At 58.6% G+C, this 19,165-nt stretch overlaps 1 protein-coding gene across 1 annotated transcript in view; it reads right to left on the reverse strand.

Moving 5' to 3' along the window:
- The window catches only part of TRIM45 (tripartite motif containing 45), a gene marked incomplete at its 5' end in the record, with an annotated part of 65,601 nt that overhangs the window by 16,004 nt on the left and 30,432 nt on the right, over positions 1 to 19,165 (reverse strand). Inside the window, 3 exons of the mRNA XM_076058904.1 lie at positions 14,500 to 14,743; positions 16,287 to 16,401; positions 17,389 to 17,518. Coding sequence (XP_075915019.1) covers positions 14,500 to 14,743; positions 16,287 to 16,401; positions 17,389 to 17,518 — 489 coding nt within the window. The remainder of the gene's footprint in view (positions 1 to 14,499; positions 14,744 to 16,286; positions 16,402 to 17,388; positions 17,519 to 19,165) is intronic.

The raw sequence follows: 19,165 nt of genomic DNA on the forward strand, positions 1-19,165 counted from the left end.
CTGTGTCTCACCCCCTGTGTCTCACCCCCTGTGTCTCACTCCCCTGTGTCTCACTCCCCAGTGTCTCACTCCTCAGTGTCTCACTCCCCTGTGTCTCACTCCCCTGTGTCTCACTCCCCTGTGTCTCACTCTCCTGTGTCTCACCCCCTGTGTCTTACCCCCTGCGTCTCACTCCCCTGTGTCTCACTCCCCAGTGTCTCACTCCTCAGTGTCTCACTCCCCTGTGTCTCACTCCTCAGTGTCTCACTCCCCTGTGTCTCTCTCCTCAGTGTCTCACTCCCCTGTGTCTCACTCCCCTGTGTCTCACTCCCCTGTGTCTCACTCCCCTGTGTCTCACTCCTCAGTGTCTCACTCCCCTGTGTCTCACTCCTCAGTGTCTCACTCCCCTGTGTCTCACTCCCCTGTGTCTCACTCCCCTGTGTCTCACTCCCCAGTGTCTCACTCCTCAGTGTCTCACTCCTCAGTGTCTCACTCCTCAGTGTCTCACTCCCCTGTGTATCACTCCCCTGTGTCTCACTCCCCTGTGTCTCACCCCCTGTGTCTCACCCCCTGTGTCTCACTCCCCTGTGTCTCACTCCCTGTGTCTCACTCCTCAGTGTCTCACTCCCCTGTGTCTCACTCCCCTGTGTCTCACTCCCCAGTGTCTCACTCCCCTGTGTCTCACTCCCTGTGTTTCACTCCCCTGTGTCTCACTCCCCTGTGTCTCACTCCCCTGTGTCTCACTCCTCAGTGTCTCACTCCCCTGTGTCTCACTCCTCAGTGTATCAGTCCCCTGTGTCTCACTCCTCAGTGTCTCACTCCCCTGTGTCTCACTCCCCTGTGTCTCACTCCCCTGTGTCTCACTCCTCAGTGTCTCACTCCCCTGTGTCTCACTCCTCAGTGTCTCACTCCCCTGTGTCTCACTCCCCTGTGTCTCACTCCCCTGTGTCTCACTCCCCAGTGTCTCACTCCTCAGTGTCTCACTCCCCAGTGTCTCACTCCTCAGTGTCTCACTCCTCAGTGTCTCACTCCTCAGTGTCTCACTCCCCCGTGTCTCACTCCCCTGTGTCTCACTCCCCTGTGTCTCACTCCCCTGTGTCTCACTCCTCAGTGTCTCACTCCCCAGTGTCTCACTCCCTGTGTCTCACTCCCCTGTGTCTCACTCCCCTGTGTCTCACTCCCCTGTGTCTCACTCCCCAGTGTCTCACTCCCCAGTGTCTCACTCCCCTGTGTCTCACTCCTCAGTGTCTCACTCCCCAGTGTCTCACTCCCCTGTGTCTCACTCCCCTGTGTCTCACTCCCCAGTGTCTCACTCCCCTGTGTCTCACTCCCCTGTGTCTCACTCCCCTGTGTCTCACTCCCCTGTGTCTCACTCCTCAGTGTCTCACTCCTCTGTGTCTCACTCCCCAGTGTCTCACTCCTCTGTGTCTCACTCCCTGTGTCTCACTCCCTGTGTCTCACTCCCCTGTGTCTCACTCCCCTGTGTCTCACTCCCCTGTGTCTCACTCCCTGTGTCTCACTCCCCTGTGTCTCCCCAGTGTCTCACCCCCTGTGTCTCACTCCCCTGTGTCTCCCCTGTGTCTCACCCCCTGTGTCTCACCCCCTGTGTCTCACTCCCCTGTGTCTCACTCCCCAGTGTCTCACTCCTCAGTGTCTCACTCCCCAGTGTCTCACTCCCCTGTGTCTCACTCCCCTGTGTCTCACTCCCCTGTGTCTCACTCCCCTGTGTCTCACCCCCTGTGTCTCACCCCCTGCGTCTCACTCCCCTGTGTCTCACTCCCCAGTGTCTCACTCCTCAGTGTCTCACTCCCCTGTGTCTCACTCCTCAGTGTCTCACTCCCCTGTGTCTCACTCCTCAGTGTCTCACTCCCCTGTGTCTCACTCCCCTGTGTCTCACTCCCCTGTGTCTCACTCCCCTGTGTCTCACTCCTCAGTGTCTCACTCCCCTGTGTCTCACTCCTCAGTGTCTCACCTGTGTCTCACATGTGTCTCACATGTGTCTCACCTGTGTCTCACTCCTCAGTGTCTCACTCCCTGTGTCTCACATGTGTCTCACCTGTGTCTCACTCCTCAGTGTCTCACTCCCTGTGTCTCACTCCCCTGTGTCTCACTCCTCAGTGTCTCACTCCCCAGTGTTTCACTCCCTGTGTCTCACTCCCCTGTGTCTCACACCCATGTGTCTCACTCCCCTGTGTCTCACTCCTCAGTGTCTCACTCCCCAGTGTCTCACTCCCCTGTGTCTCACTCCTCAGTGTCTCACTCCCCAGTGTCTCACTCCCCTGTGTCTCACTTCCCAGTGTCTCACTCCCCTGTGTCTCACTCCCCTGTGTCTCACTCCCCTGTGTCTCACTCCCCTGTGTCTCACTCCTCAGTGTCTCACTCCTCTGTGTCTCACTCCCCAGTGTCTCACTCCTCTGTGTCTCACTCCCTGTGTCTCACTCCCTGTGTCTCACTCCCCTGTGTCTCACTCCCCTGTGTCTCACTCCCCTGTGTCTCACTCCCTGTGTCTCACTCCCCTGTGTCTCCCCAGTGTCTCACCCCCTGTGTCTCACTCCCCTGTGTCTCCCCTGTCTCTCACCCCCTGTGTCTCACTCCCCTGTGTCTCACTCTCCTGTGTCTCACCCCCTGTGTCTTACCCCCTGCGTCTCACTCCCCTGTGTCTCACTCCCCTGTGTCTCACCCCCTGTGTCTCACCCCCTGTGTCTCACCCCCTGTGTCTCACCCCCTGTGTCTCACTCCCCTGTGTCTCACTCCCTGTGTCTCACTCCTCAGTGTCTCACTCCCCTGTGTCTCACTCCCCTGTGTCTCACTCCCCAGTGTCTCACTCCCCTGTGTCTCACTCCCTGTGTTTCACTCCCCTGTGTCTCACTCCCCTGTGTCTCACTCCCCTGTGTCTCACCCCCTGTGTCTCACCCCCTGTGTCTCACTCCCCTGTGTCTCACTCCCTGTGTCTCACTCCTCAGTGTCTCACTCCCCTGTGTCTCACTCCCCTGTGTCTCACTCCCCAGTGTCTCACTCCCCTGTGTCTCACTCCCTGTGTTTCACTCCCCTGTGTCTCACTCCCCTGTGTCTCACTCCCCTGTGTCTCACCCCCTGTGTCTCACCCCCTGTGTCTCACTCCCCTGTGTCTCACTCCCCAGTGTCTCACTCCTCAGTGTCTCACTCCCCTGTGTCTCACTCCTCAGTGTCTCACTCCCCTGTGTCTCACTCCTCAGTGTCTCACTCCCCTGTGTCTCACTCCCCTGTGTCTCACTCCCCTGTGTCTCACTCCTCAGTGTCTCACTCCCCTGTGTCTCACTCCTCAGTGTCTCACTCCCCTGTGTCTCACTCCCCTGTGTCTCACTCCCCTGTGTCTCACTCCCCAGTGTCTCACTCCTCAGTGTCTCACTCCCCAGTGTCTCACTCCTCAGTGTCTCACTCCTCAGTGTCTCACTCCTCAGTGTCTCACTCCCCTGTGTCTCACTCCCCTGTGTCTCACTCCCCTGTGTCTCACTCCCCTGTGTCTCACCCCCTGTGTCTCACCCCCTGTGTCTCACTCCCCTGTGTCTCACTCCCTGTGTCTCACTCCTCAGTGTCTCACTCCCCTGTGTCTCACTCCCCTGTGTCTCACTCCCCAGTGTCTCACTCCCCTATGTCTCACTCCCTGTGTTTCACTCCCTTGTGTCTCACTCCCCTGTGTCTCACTCCCTGTGTCTCACTCCCCAGTGTCTCACTCCCTGTGTCTCACTCCTCAGTGTCTCACTCCCCTGTGTCTCACTCCCCAGTGTCTCACTCCCCTGTGTCTCCCCTGTGTCTCACCACCTGTGTCTCACTCCCCTGTGTCTCACTCCCCTGTGTCTCACTCCCCTCTGTCTCACTCCCCAGTGTCTCACTCCCCAGTGTCTCACTCCTCAGTGTCTCACTCCCCTGTGTCTCACTCCCTGTGTCTCACTCCTCAGTGTTTCACTCCCCAGTGTCTCACGCCTCAGTGTCTCACTCCCCTGTGTCTCACTCCCCTGTGTCTCACTCCCCAGTGTCTCACTCCTCAGTGTCTCACTCCTCAGTGTCTCACTCCTCAGTGTCTCACTCCTCAGTGTCTCACTCCCCAGTGTCTCACTCCCCTGTGTCTCACTCCCTGTGTCTCACTCCTCAGAGTCTCACTCCCTGTGTCTCACTCCCCTGTGTCTCACTCCCTGTGTCTCACTCCCCTGTGTCTCACTCCCCAGTGTCTCACTCCCCTGTGTCTCACTCCCCTGTGTCTCCCCAGTGTCTCACTCCCCTGTGTCTCACTCCCCTGTGTCTCCCCTGTGTCTCACCCCCTGTGTCTCACCCCCTGTGTCTCACTCCCCTGTGTCTCACTCCCCAGTGTCTCACTCCTCAGTGTCTCACTCCCCTGTGTCTCACTCCCCTGTGTCTCACTCCCCTGTGTCTCACTCTCCTGTGTCTCACCCCCTGTGTCTTACCCCCTGCGTCTCACTCCCCTGTGTCTCACTCCCCAGTGTCTCACTCCTCAGTGTCTCACTCCCCTGTGTCTCACTCCTCAGTGTCTCACTCCCCTGTGTCTCTCTCCTCAGTGTCTCACTCCCCTGTGTCTCACTCCCCTGTGTCTCACTCCCCTGTGTCTCACTCCCCTGTGTCTCACTCCTCAGTGTCTCACTCCCCTGTGTCTCACTCCTCAGTGTCTCACTCCCCTGTGTCTCACTCCCCTGTGTCTCACTCCCCTGTGTCTCACTCCCCAGTGTCTCACTCCTCAGTGTCTCACTCCTCAGTGTCTCACTCCTCAGTGTCTCACTCCCCTGTGTATCACTCCCCTGTGTCTCACTCCCCTGTGTCTCACCCCCTGTGTCTCACCCCCTGTGTCTCACTCCCCTGTGTCTCACTCCCTGTGTCTCACTCCTCAGTGTCTCACTCCCCTGTGTCTCACTCCCCTGTGTCTCACTCCCTAGTGTCTCACTCCCCTGTGTCTCACTCCCTGTGTTTCACTCCCCTGTGTCTCACTCCCCTGTGTCTCACTCCCCTGTGTCTCACCCCCTGTGTCTCACCCCCTGTGTCTCACTCCCCTGTGTCTCACTCCCCAGTGTCTCACTCCTCAGTGTCTCACTCCCCTGTGTCTCACTCCTCAGTGTCTCAGTCCCCTGTGTCTCACTCCTCAGTGTCTCACTCCCCTGTGTCTCACTCCCTGTGTCTCACTTCCCTGTGTCTCACTCCCCTGTGTCTCACTCCCCAGTGTCTCACTCCCCTGTCTCACTCCTCAGTGTCTCACTCCCCTGTGTCTCACTCCCTGCGTCTCACTCCTCAGTGTCTCACTCCCCTGTCTCACTCCCCTGTGTCTCACTCCTCAGTGTCTCACTCCCTGTGTCTCACTCCCCTGTGTCTCACTCCCCTGTGTCTCACTCCTCAGTGTCTCACTCCCCAGTGTCTCACTCCTCAGTGTCTCACTCCCTGTGTCTCACTCCCCTGTGTCTCACTCCCCTGTGTCTCACTCCCCAGTGTCTCACTCCCTGTGTCTCACTCCTCAGTGTCTCACTCCCCTGTGTCTCACTCCTCAGTGTCTCACTCCCTGTGTTTCACTCCCTTGTGTCTCACTCCCCTGTGTCTCACTCCCTGTGTCTCACTCCCCAGTGTCTCACTCCCTGTGTCTCACTCCTCAGTGTCTCACTCCCCTGTGTCTCACTCCTCAGTGTCTCACTCCTCAGTGTCTCACTCCCCTGTGTCTCACTCCCCAGTGTCTCACTCCCCTGTGTCTCCCCTGTGTCTCACCACCTGTGTCTCACTCCCCTGTGTCTCACTCCCCTGTGTCTCACTCCCCTCTGTCTCACTCCCCAGTGTCTCACTCCCCAGTGTCTCACTCCTCAGTGTCTCACTCCCCTGTGTCTCACTCCCTGTGTCTCACTCCTCAGTGTTTCACTCCCCAGTGTCTCACGCCTCAGTGTCTCACTCCCCTGTGTCTCACTCCCCTGTGTCTCACTCCCCAGTGTCTCACTCCTCAGTGTCTCACTCCTCAGTGTCTCACTCCTCAGTGTCTCACTCCTCAGTGTCTCACTCTCCAGTGTCTCACTCCCCTGTGTCTCACTCCCCTGTGTCTCACTCCTCAGTGTCTCACTCCCCAGTGTCTCACTCCCCTGTGTCTCACTCCTCAGTGTCTCACTCCTCAGTGTCTCACTCCCCTGTGTCTCACTCCTCAGTGTCTCACTCCCCTGTGTCTCACTCCTCAGTGTCTCACTCCCTGTGTATCACTCCTCAGTGTCTCACTCCCCTGTGTCTCACTCCTCAGTGTCTCACTCCCTGTGTCTCACTCCTCAGTGTCTCACTCCCTGTGTCTCACCTCCTGTGTCTCACTCCCCTGTGTCTGACTCCCCTGTGTCTCACTCCCCAGTGTCTCACTCCCCTGTGTCTCACTCCCCAGTGTCTCACTCCTCAGTGTCTCACTCCCCTGTGTCTCACTCCTCAGTGTCTCACTCCCCTGTGTCTCACTCCCCTGTGTCTCACTCCTCAGCGTCTCACTCCCGGTGTCTCACTCCCCTGTGTCTCACTCCTCAGTGTCTCACTCCCCTGTGTCTCCCCAGTGTCTCACTCCCCTGTGTCTCACTCCCCTGTGTCTCCCCAGTGTCTCACTCCCCTGTGTCTCACTCCTCAGTGTCTCACTCCCCTGTGTCTCCCCAGTGTCTCACTCCCGGTGTCTCACTCCCCTGTGTCTCACTCCTCAGTGTCTCACTCCCTGTGTCTCACTCCTCAGTGTCTCATTCCCCAGTGTATCACTCCTCAGTGTCTCACTCCCCTGTGTCTCACTCCCCAGTGGCTCACTCCTCAGTGTCTCACTCCCCAGTGTCTCACTCCCCTGTGTCTCACTCCCTGTGTCTCACTCCCCTGTGTCTCACTCCCCTGTGTCTCACTCCCCAGTGTCTCACTCCCTGTGTCTCACTCCCCTGTGTCTCACTCCCCTGTGTCTCACTCCCGTGTCTCACTCCCCATTGTCTCACTCGCCAGTGTCTCACTCCCCAGTGTCTCACTCCCCTGTGTCTCACTCCCCATTGTCTCACTCCTCAGTGTCTCACTCCCCATTGTCTCACTCCCCAGTGTCTCACTCCTCAGTGTCTCACTCCTCAGTGTCTCACTCCTCAGTGTCTCACTCCCCTGTGTCTCACTCCCTGTGTCTCACTCCCCTGTGTCTCACTCCCCTGTGTCTCACTCCCCAGTGTCTCACTCCCTGTGTCTCACTCCCCTGTGTCTCACTCCCCTGTGTCTCACTCCCGTGTCTCACTCCCCATTGTCTCACTCGCCAGTGTCTCACTCCCCAGTGTCTCACTCCCCTGTGTCTCACCCCCATTGTCTCACTCCTCAGTGTCTCACTCCCCATTGTCTCACTCCCCAGTGTCTCACTCCTCAGTGACTCACTCCTCAGTGTCTCACTCCTCAGTGTCTCACTCCCCTGTGTCTCACTCCCTGTGTCTCACTTCCCTGTGTCTCACTCCCCTGTGTCTCACTCCCCAGTGTCTCACTCCCCTGTCTCACTCCTCAGTGTCTCACTCCCCTGTGTCTCACTCCCTGCGTCTCACTCCTCAGTGTCTCACTCCCCTGTCTCACTCCCCTGTGTCTCACTCCTCAGTGTCTCACTCCCTGTGTCTCACTCCCCTGTGTCTCACTCCCCTGTGTCTCACTCCTCAGTGTCTCACTCCCCAGTGTCTCACTCCTCAGTGTCTCACTCCCTGTGTCTCACTCCCCTGTGTCTCACTCCCCTGTGTCTCACTCCCCAGTGTCTCACTCCCTGTGTCTCACTCCTCAGTGTCTCACTCCCCTGTGTCTCACTCCTCAGTGTCTCACTCCCCAGTGTCTCACTCCCCTGTGTCTCACTCCCCTGTGTCTCACTCCCCAGTGTCTCACTCCCTGTGTCTCACTCCCCAGTGTCTCACTCCCCAGTGTCTCACTCCCCAGTGTCTCACTCCCCTGTGTCTCACTCCCCAGTGTCTCACTCCCCAGTGTCTCACTCCCCTGTGTCTCACTCTCCAGTGTCTCACTCCCAGTGTCTCACTCCCCTGTGTCTCACTCCCCTGTGTCTCACTCCTCAGTGTCTCACTCCCCAGTGTCTCACTCCCCTGTGTCTCACTCTCCAATGTCTCACTCCCAGTGTCTCACTCCCCAGTGTCTCACTCCCCTGTGTCTCACTCCCCTGTATCTCACTCCCAGTGTCTCACTCCTCAGTGTCTCACTCCCCGGTGTCTCACTCCTCAGTGTCTCACTCCCCAGTGTCTCACTCCCCTGTGTCTCACTCCCCAGTGTCTCACTCCCCTGTGTCTCACTCCCCTGTGTCTCACTCCCCTGTGTCTCACTCCCCAGTGTCTCACTCCTCAGTGTCTCACTCCCCGGTGTCTCACTCCTCAGTGTCTCACTCCCCAGTGTCTCACTCCCCTGTGTCTCACTCCCCAGTGTCTCACTCCCCTGTGTCTCACTCCCCTGTGTCTCACTCCCCTGTGTCTCACTCCCCAGTGTCTCACTCCTCAGTGTCTCACTCCCCAGTGTCTCACTCCCTGTGCCTCACTCCCCTCTGTCTCACTCCCCAGTGTCTCACTCCCCTGTGTCTCACTCCCAAGTGTCTCACTCCTCAGTGTCTCACTCCCCAGTGTCTCACTCCCCTGTGTCTCACTCCCCTGTGTCTCACTCCTCAGTGTCTCACTCCCCTGTGTCTCACTCCCCTGTGTCTCACTCCCCTGTGTCTCACTCCCCTGTGTCTCACTCCTCAGTGTCTCACTCCCCAGTGTCTCACTCCCCTGTGTCTCCCCTGTGTCTCACTCCCCAGTGTCTCACTCCCCAGTGTCTCACTCCCCTGTGTCTCACTCCCCAGTGTCTCACTCCCCTGTGTCTCACTCCCTGTGTCTCACTCCTCAGTGTCTCACTCCCCAGTGTCTCACTCCTCAGTGTCTCACTCCCCAGTGTCTCACTCCCCTGTGTCTCACTCCTCAGTGTCTCACTCCCCAGTGTCTCACTCCCCTGTGTCTCACTCCCCAGTGTCTCACTCCTCAGTGTCTCACTCCCCAGTGTCTCACTCCCCTGTGTCTCACTCCTCAGTGTCTCACTCCCCAGTGTCTCACTCCCCTGTGTCTCACTCCCCTGTGTCTCCCTCCTCAGTGTCTCACTCCCCTGTGTCTCACTCCCCTGTGTCTCACTCCCCTGTGTCTCACTCCCCTGTGTCTCACTCCTCAGTGTCTCACTCCCCAGTGTCTCACTCCCCTGTGTCTCCCCTGTGTCTCACTCCCCAGTGTCTCACTCCCCAGTGTCTCACTCCCCTGTGTCTCACTCCCCAGTGTCTCACTCCCCTGTGTCTCACTCCCTGTGTCTCACTCCTCAGTGTCTCACTCCCCTGTGTCTCACTCCCCTGTGTCTCACTCCCCAGTGTCTCACTCCCCTGTGTCTCACTCCTCAGTGTCTCACTCCTCAGTGTCTCACTCCTCAGTGTCTCACTCCCTGTGTCTCACTCCTCAGTGTCTCACTCCCCTGTGTCTCACTCCTCAGTGTCTCACTCCCCAGTGTCTCACTCCCTGTGCCTCACTCCCCTGTGTCTCACTCCCCAGTGTCTCACTCCCCTGTGTCTCACTCCCCAGTGTCTCACTCCTCAGTGTCTCACTCCCCAGTGTCTCACTCCCCTGTGTCTCACTCCCCTGTGTCTCACTCCTCAGTGTCTCACTCCCCTGTGTCTCACTCCCCTGTGTCTCACTCCCCTGTGTCTCACTCCCCTGTGTCTCACTCCTCAGTGTCTCACTCCCCAGTGTCTCACTCCCCTGTGTCTCCCCTGTGTCTCACTCCCCAGTGTCTCACTCCCCAGTGTCTCACTCCCCTGTGTCTCACTCCCCAGTGTCTCACTCCCCTGTGTCTCACTCCCTGTGTCTCACTCCTCAGTGTCTCACTCCCCAGTGTCTCACTCCTCAGTGTCTCACTCCCCAGTGTCTCACTCCCCTGTGTCTCACTCCTCAGTGTCTCACTCCCCAGTGTCTCACTCCCCTGTGTCTCACTCCCCAGTGTCTCACTCCTCAGTGTCTCACTCCCCAGTGTCTCACTCCCCTGTGTCTCACTCCTCAGTGTCTCACTCCCCAGTGTCTCACTCCCCTGTGTCTCACTCCCCTGTGTCTCCCTCCTCAGTGTCTCACTCCCCTGTGTCTCACTCCCCTGTGTCTCACTCCCCTGTGTCTCACTCCCCTGTGTCTCACTCCTCAGTGTCTCACTCCCCAGTGTCTCACTCCCCTGTGTCTCCCCTGTGTCTCACTCCCCAGTGTCTCACTCCCCAGTGTCTCACTCCCCTGTGTCTCACTCCCCAGTGTCTCACTCCCCTGTGTCTCACTCCCTGTGTCTCACTCCTCAGTGTCTCACTCCCCTGTGTCTCACTCCCCTGTGTCTCACTCCCCAGTGTCTCACTCCCCTGTGTCTCACTCCTCAGTGTCTCACTCCTCAGTGTCTCACTCCTCAGTGTCTCACTCCCTGTGTCTCACTCCTCAGTGTCTCACTCCCCTGTGTCTCACTCCTCAGTGTCTCACTCCCCTGTGTCTCACTCCTCAGTGTCTCACTCCCCTGTGTCTCACTCCCTGTGTCTCACTCCCCAGTGTCTCACTCCCCTGTGTCTCACTCCCCAGTGTCTCACTCCCCTGTGTCTCACTCCCCAGTGTCTCACTCCCCAGTGTCTCACTCCCCTGTGTCTCACTCCCCAGTGTCTCACTCCCCTGTGTCTCACTCCCCTGTGTCTCACTCCTCAGTGTCTCACTCCCCTGTGTCTCACTCCCCAGTGTCTCACTCCCCTGTGTCTCACTCCCCTGTGTCTCACTCCTCAGTGTCTCACTCCCCTGTGTCTCACTCCCTGTGTCTCACTCCTCAGTGTCTCACTCCCCAGTGTCTCACTCCCCTGTGTCTCACTCCTCAGTGTCTCACTCCTCAGTGTCTCTCTCCTCAGTGTCTCACTCCCCAGTGTCTCACTCCCCTGTGTCTCACTCCTCAGTGTCTCACTCCCCAGTGTCTCACTCCCCTGTGTCTCACTCCCTGTGTCTCACTCCTCAGTGTCTCACTCCCCTGTGTCTCACTCCCCTTTGTCTCACTCCCCTGTGTCTCACTCCTCAGTGTCTCACTCCCCTGTGTCTCACTCTCCTTTGTCTCACTCCCCTGTGTCTCACTCCTCAGTGTCTCACTCCTCAGTGTCTTACTTCTCAGTGTCTCACTCCCCAGTGTCTCACTCCCCTGTGTCTCACTCCCCTTTGTCTCACTCCCCTGTGTCTCACTCCTCAGTGTCTCACTCCCCTGTGTCTCACTCCCCTTTGTCTCACTCCCCTGTGTCTCACTCCTCAGTGTCTCACTCCTCAGTGTCTCACTCCTCAGTGTCTCACTCCCCAGTGTCTCACTCCCCTGTGCCTCACTCCCCTTTGTCTCACTCCCCTGTGTCTCACTCCTCAGTGTCTCACTCCCTGTGTCTCACTCCTCAGTGTCTCACTCCCTGTGTCTCACTCCTCAGTGTCTCACTCCCCCGTGTCTCACCCCCCCCGTGTCTCCCCCCGTGTCTCACCCCCCGTGTCTCACCAGGCATGCTACCCCCTGTGTCTCACCCACTCACCCCCCCGTGTCTCCCCCCGTGTCTCCCCCCGTGTCTCCCCCCGTGTCTCTCCCCCCGTGTCTCCCCCCGTGTCTCACCCGGCATGCTACCCCCCGTGTCTCACCCCCGTGTCTCTCACCCCGTGTCTCACCGGGCATGCTACTCCGTGTCTCCCCCCGTGTCTCACCAGGCATGCTACTCCGTGTCTCCCCCCGTGTCTCACCAGGCATGCTACTCCGTGTCTCCCCCCGTGTCTCCCCCCGTGTCTCACCAGGCATGTTACTCCGTGTCTCCCCCCGTGTCTCACCCCCGTGTCTCCCCGTGTCTCCCCCCGTGTCTCACCAGGCATGCTACTCCGTGTCTCCCCGTGTCTCCCCCCGTGTCTCACCAGGCATGCTACTCCGTGTCACCCCCCGTGTCTCCCCCCGTGTCTCCCCCGGCATGCTACTCCGTGTCACCCCCCGTGTCTCCCCCCGTGTCTCCCCTCGTGTCTCCCCCTGTGTCTCCCCCCGTGTCTCACCGGGCATGCTACCCCCCGTGTCTCACTCCGTGTCTCACCCCCGTGTCTCACCCCCGTGTCTCCCCCCGTGTCTCCCCCCGTGTCTCACCCCGTGTCTCCCCCCGTGTCTCCCCCCGTGTCTCCCCCCGTGTCTCCCCCCGTGTCTCCCCCCGTGTCTCCCCCCGTGTCTCCCCCTGTGTGTCCCCCCGTGTCTCCCCCCGTGTCTCCCCCCGTGTCTCCCCCCGTGTCTCTCCCCCCGTGTCTCCCCCCCGTGTCTCCCCCCGTGTCTCTCCCCCCGTGTCTCCCCCTGTGTCTCCCCCCGTGTCTCCCCCCGTGTCTCTCCCCCCGTGTCTCCCCCCCGTGTCTCCCCCCGTGTCTCTCCCCCCGTGTCTCCCCCCGTGTCTCCCCCCGTGTCTCACCCCCGTGTCTCACCGTGTCTCACCCCCCGTGTCTCACCCCCTCACCCCCCCGTGTCTCCCCCCGTGTCTCCCCCCGTGTCTCACCCCCGTGTCTCCCCCCGTGTCTCACCCCCCGTGTCTCACCCCCTCACCCCCCCGTGTCTCCCCCCGTGTCTCCCCCCGTGTCTCCCCCCGTGTCTCACCCCCCGTGTCTCACCCCCTCACCCCCCCGTGTCTCCCCCCGTGTCTCCCCCCGTGTCTCCCCCCGTGTCTCACCCCCCGTGTCTCACCCCCTCACCCCCCCGTGTCTCCCCCCGTGTCTCCCCCCGTGTCTCACCCCGTGTCTCCCCCCGTGTCTCCCCCCGTGTCTCACCCCGTGTCTCCCCCCGTGTCTCCCCCCGTGTCTCCCCCCGTGTCTCCCCCCGTGTCTCACCCCCGTGTCTCACCCCCGTGTCTCCACCCCGTGTCTCCCCCCCGTGTCTCCCCCCGTGTCTCCCCCCGTGTCTCCCCCCGTGTCTCCCCCCGTGTCTCCCCCCGTGTCTCCCCCCGTGTCTCACCCGGCATGCTACCCCGTGTCTCCCCCCGTGTCTCCCCCCGTGTCTCCCCCCGTGTCTCCCCCCGTGTCTCCCCCCGTGTCTCCCCGTGTCTCCCCCCGTGTCACCCCCCGTGTCTCCCCCCGTGTCTCCCCCCGTGTCTCCCCGTGTCTCCCCCCGTGTCTCCCCCCGTGTCACCCCCCGTGTCTCCCCCCGTGTCTCCCCCCGTGTCTCCCCCCGTGTCTCCCCCCGTGTCTCCCCCCGTGTCTCGCCCCGTGTCTCCCCCCGTGTCTCCCCCCGTGTCTCCCCCCGTGTCTCCCCCCGTGTCTCCCCCCGTGTCTCCCCCCGTGTCTCCCCCCGTGTCTCCCCCCGTGTCTCACCCGGCATGCTACCCCGTGTCTCCCCCCGTGTCTCCCCCCGTGTCTCCCCCCGTGTCTCCCCCCGTGTCTCCCCCCGTGTCTCCCCCCGTGTCTCCCCCCGTGTCTCCCCCCGTGTCTCCCCGTGTCTCCCCCCGTGTCACCCCCCGTGTCTCCCCCCGTGTCTCCCCCCGTGTCTCCCCGTGTCTCCCCCCGTGTCTCCCCCCGTGTCACCCCCCGTGTCTCCCCCCGTGTCTCCCCCCGTGTCTCCCCCCGTGTCTCCCCCCGTGTCTCCCCCCGTGTCTCCCCCCGTGTCTCCCCCCGTGTCTCCCCCCGTGTCTCCCCCCGTGTCTCCCCCCGTGTCTCCCCCCGTGTCTCACCCGGCATGCTACCCCGTGTCTCCCCCCGTGTCTCCCCCCGTGTCTCCCCCCGTGTCTCCCCCCGTGTCTCCCCCCGTGTCTCCCCCCGTGTCTCCCCGTGTCTCCCCCCGTGTCACCCCCCGTGTCTCCCCCCGTGTCTCCCCCCGTGTCTCCCCGTGTCTCCCCCCGTGTCTCCCCCCGTGTCACCCCCCGTGTCTCCCCCCGTGTCTCCCCCCGTGTCTCCCCCCGTGTCTCCCCCCGTGTCTCCCCCCGTGTCTCCCCCCGTGTCTCCCCCCGTGTCTCCCCCCGTGTCTCCCCCCGTGTCTCCCCCCGTGTCACCCCCCGTGTCTCCCCCCGTGTCTCCCCCCGTGTCTCACCCCGTGTCTCCCCCCGTGTCTCACCCCGTGTCTCCCCCCGTGTCTCCCCCCGTGTCTCCCCCCGTGTCTCCCCCCGTGTCTCCCCCCGTGTCTCCCCCCGTGTCTCCCCCCGTGTCTCCCCCCGTGTCTCCCCCCGTGTCTCCCCCCGTGTCTCCCCCCGTGTCTCCCCCCGTGTCACCCCCCGTGTCTCCCCCCGTGTCTCCCCCCGTGTCTCACCCCGTGTCTCCCCCCGTGTCTCCCCCCGTGTCTCCCCCCGTGTCTCCCCCCGTGTCTCCCCCCGTGTCTCCCCCCGTGTCTCCCCCCGTGTCTCACCCCGTGTCTCCCCCCGTGTCTCCCCCCGTGTCTCCCCCCGTGTCTCCCCCCGTGTCTCCCCCCGTGTCTCCCCCCGTGTCTCCCCCCGTGTCTCCCCCCGTGTCTCCCCCCGTGTCTCACCCCGTGTCTCCCCCCGTGTCTCACCCGGCATGCTACCCCCACACAGGCAGCGTGCATCACGTTGCCCGCCGCTGGAGCAGAAGGAGCAGCAGTGGTAGAGTCCACGGTGGTGCCCTCGCGATGGCGGTGACGGCGTCACCGTGGCGGAGGAGGCGGTGGAGGCGGTGGAGGCGGTGGAGGCGGAGGCGGTGGTGGAGGTGGTGGCGGAGGTGGAGGCGGTGGAGGTGGTGGTGGTGGTGTTTGACACTCGCAGGGAGAACGGGGAGCCCTGCAGACCCAGCAGCAGCATCAGCAGCATCATCAGCAGCAGCATCATCAGCAGCAGCAGCATCATCAGCAGCAGCATCATCAGCAGCAGCGTCATCATCAGTAGCAGCATCATCAGTAGCAGCGTCATCATCAGTAGCAGCAGCAGAAGCATCAGCAGCATCATCAGTAGCAGCAGCAGCATCATCATCAGCAGCAGCGTCATCATCAGTAGCAGCGTCATCATCAGTAGCAGCATCATCAGTAGCAGCAGCAGCATCAGCAGCAGTGGTGGTATCATCAGCAGTAGCGTCATCACCATCAGTAGCATCATTAGTAACATTAGCATCAGTAGCAGCATCAGCAGCGTCATCATCAGTAGCAGCGTCATCATCAGTAGCATCAGCAGCAGCAGCAGCAGCATCATCAGCAGCAGCGTCATTGTCAGTAACAGCAGCATCATCAGTAGCAGCATCATCAGTAGCATCATCATCAGTAGCAGCAGCATCAGTAGCATCATCATCAGTAGCAGCAGCATCAGTAGCGTCATCATCAGCATCATCATCATCAGCATCATCATCATCAGTAGCAGCAGCGTCATCATCAGCATCATCAGTAGCAGCATCAGTTGCGGCAGCATCAGCAGCAGCATCATCAGTAGCAGCATCATCATCAGCAGCAGCAGCAGCATCATCAGCAGCAGCGTCATCATCAGTAGCAGCAGCATCAGTAGGGGCATTATCGGTAGCTGTAGTGGTTGCATCGTCATCATCATCATCAGCAGCAGCATCAGCAGCATTGTCAGTAGCAGCAGCAGCATCAGCAGCATTGTCAGCAGCAGCAGCAGCATCATAATCAACATGAGGACTGTCGCGGTTACGAGGAGCGAGCGTGGCGGTTATTAGGAACGAGCGTGGCGGTTATTAGGAACCATGGCGGTTATTAGGAACCATGGCGGTTATTAGGAACCATGGCGGTTATTAGGAGCGAGCGTGGCGGTTATTAGGAACCATGGCGGTTATTAGGAACCATGGCGGTTATTAGGAACGAGCGTGGCGGTTATTAGGAACCATGGCGGTTATTAGGAACCATGGCGGTTATTAGGAACGAGCGGGCGGTTATTAGGAACCATGGCGGTTATTAGGAGCGAGCGTGGCGGTTATTAGGAACCATGGCGGTTATTAGGAGCGAGCGTCGCGGTTATTAGGAACGAGCGTGGCGGTTATTAGGAACCATGGCGGATATTAGGAACGAGCGTGGCGGTTATTAAGAACCATGGCGGTTATTAGGAGCGAGCGTGGCGGTTATTAGGAGCGAGCGTGGCGGTTATTAGGAACCATGGCGGTTATTAGGAGCGAGCGTGGCGGTTATTAGGAACCATGGCGGTTATTAGGAACCATGGCGGTTATTAGGAACCATGGCGGTTATTAGGAGCGAGCGTGGCGGTTATTAGGAACCATGGTGGTTATTAGGAACCATGGCGGTTATTAGGAACCATGGCGGTTATTAGGAACCATGGCGGTTATTAGGAACCATGGCGGTTATTAGGAGCGAGCGTGCATCACCTGTATGTGGCGTCCGCGCACCATGACGGATATGAAGTATCGACCACTGTCCGTGGCGGTGTAGGAGACATTGAACGTCGCCCCCTTGCCACGCGTCACCTCCACCGCCACCGCGCTGTGGAAGTGGACATCGCAAAACTAGCACGGAGATCCCTTCGCTCTTGGGGTGAGAGGGTGGGTGGGTGGTGGAGTGGGTGGGTGAGTGGGTGGGTGGGTGGGTGAGTGGGTGAGTGGGTGGGTGGGTGGGTGAGTGGGTGAGTGAGTGGGTGGGTGAGTGGGTGAGTGGGTGGGTGAGTGGGTGAGTGAGTGAGTGGGTGGGTGGGTGAGTGGGTGGGTGAGTGGGTGAGTGAGTGGGTGGGTGAGTGGGTGGGTGAGTGGGTGGGTGAGTGGGTGGGTGAGTGGGTGAGTGAGTGAGTGGGTGAGTGGGTGGGTGGGTGAGTGGGTGGGTGAGTGAGTGGGTGAGTGAGTGGGTGGGTGGGTGAGTGAGTGGGTGAGTGAGTGAATGGGTGAGTGGGTGAGTGGGTGGGTGGGTGAGTGGGTGGGTGAGTGAGTGGGTGAGTGGGTGGGTGGGTGGGTGAGTGAGTGGGTGAGTGGGTGGGTGAGTGAGTGGGTAGGTGAGTGGGTGGGTGAGTGAGTGGGTGGGTGAGTGAGGGGTGAGTGAGTGGGTGAGTGGGTGGGTGGGTGGGTGAGTGAGTGAGTGGGTGAGTGGGTGGGTGAGTGAGTGAGTGGGTGTGTGGGTGTGTGTGGGTGAGTGAGTGGGTGAGTGGGTGGGTGGGTGGGTGAGTGGGTGGGTGGGTGGGTGAGTGAGCGAGTGTAGTGGTGAGCGAGTGAGTGAGCAAGTGAGGTGGTGAGTGAGTGAGTGAGCGAGTGTAGTGGTGAGCGAGTGAGTGAGCGAGTGATGTGGTGAGTGAGTGGGTGAGTGAGTGAGTGGGTGAGTGAGTGAGTGGGTGAGCGAGCGAGCGAGTGCGGTGGTGAGCAAGTGAGTGAGCGAGTGATGTGGTGAGTGAGTGGGTGAGTGAGTGAGTGGGTGAGCGAGCGAGTGAGTGGGTGAGCGAGCGAGCGAGGTGGTGAGCGAGCGAGTGAGGTGGTGAGCGATCCTCACCAGCGCGTGTTCTCACGGTGAAGTATGGACACTTGGGGGCTGTCGTGAGCCCCAGGGATCGCCTCCCCGGCACGGTCAGCGAGCCGCACCAAGAAGCCGGCACGGCGGCCGGGCCGGGCGCGGTGCAGGCCTGGACCACTCACACACACACTTACACACTTACTTATACACACTCACACACACACTTACACTTACTTATACACACTCACACACACACTTACACTTACTTATACACACTCACACACACACACACTTATACACACTCACACACACTACTCACACACACACACACTTACTTATACACACTCACACACACTACTCACACACACACTTACACTTACACACTTACACACACACTTACTTATACACACACACACTTACACTTACTCATACACACTCACACACACACACACACTTACTTATACACACTTACTTATACACACTCACACACACTACTCACACACACACACACTTACACACTTACTTATACACACTCACACACACACACTTACACTTACACACTTACACACACTTACTTATACACACTCACACACACTTACTTATACACACTCACACTTACACACACTTACTTATACACACTACTTATACACACTCACACTTACTTATACACACCACTCACACTTACTTATACACACACACTCACACACACACTTACTTATACACACACACACTTACACTTACTTATACACACTCACACACACACTTACACTTACTTATACACACTCACACACACTCACACACACACACTTACTCATACACACTCACACACACACTTACACTTACTTATACACACTCACACACACACTTACACTTACTTATACACACTCACACACACTCACACACACACTTACACTTACTTATACACACTCACACACACTCACACTTACTTATACACTTACTTATACACACTACTTATACACACTCACACACACACTTACACTTACTTATACACACTCAGACACACACTTACACTTACTTATACACACTACTCACACTCACACACACTTACACTTACTTATACACACTCACACACACTTACACTTACTTATACACACTCACACACACTTACACTTACTTATACAGACTCACACACACTTACACTTACTTATACACATACACACTTACACTTACTTATACAGACTCACGCACACTTACACTTACTTATACACATACACACTTACACTTACTTATACACACTCACACACACTACTCATACACACTTACACTTACTTATACACACTTACACACACACTTACACTTACTTATACACACTCACACACACTACTCACACACACTTACACTTACTTATACACACTCACACACACACTTACACTCACTTATACACACTCACACACACACTCACACACAAACTCACACACACACTTACACTTACTTATACACACACACACACTCACACTTACTTATACACACTACTCACACACTCACACACACACTTACTTATACACACACACTTACACACTTACTTATACACACTCCACTTACACTTACACACTTACTTATACACACTCACACTTACACACTTACTCTAATACACACTCACACACACACACTTACTTATCACACACACTATCACACACACTTACACTTACTTATACACACACACTTACACTTACTTATACACACACACACATCACACACTTACTTATAAACACACACTCACACACACACTTACACTTTACTTATACACACTCATACACTACTCACACACACACTCACACACACACTTACACACACA

Source organism: Petromyzon marinus, assembly GCF_048934315.1.
Source record: "Petromyzon marinus isolate PM22_M1 ecotype Great Lakes invasive population chromosome 80 unlocalized genomic scaffold, UKy_Petmar_22M1.pri1.0 chr80_unloc.3, whole genome shotgun sequence".
NCBI lineage: Eukaryota > Metazoa > Chordata > Hyperoartia > Petromyzontiformes > Petromyzontidae > Petromyzon > Petromyzon marinus.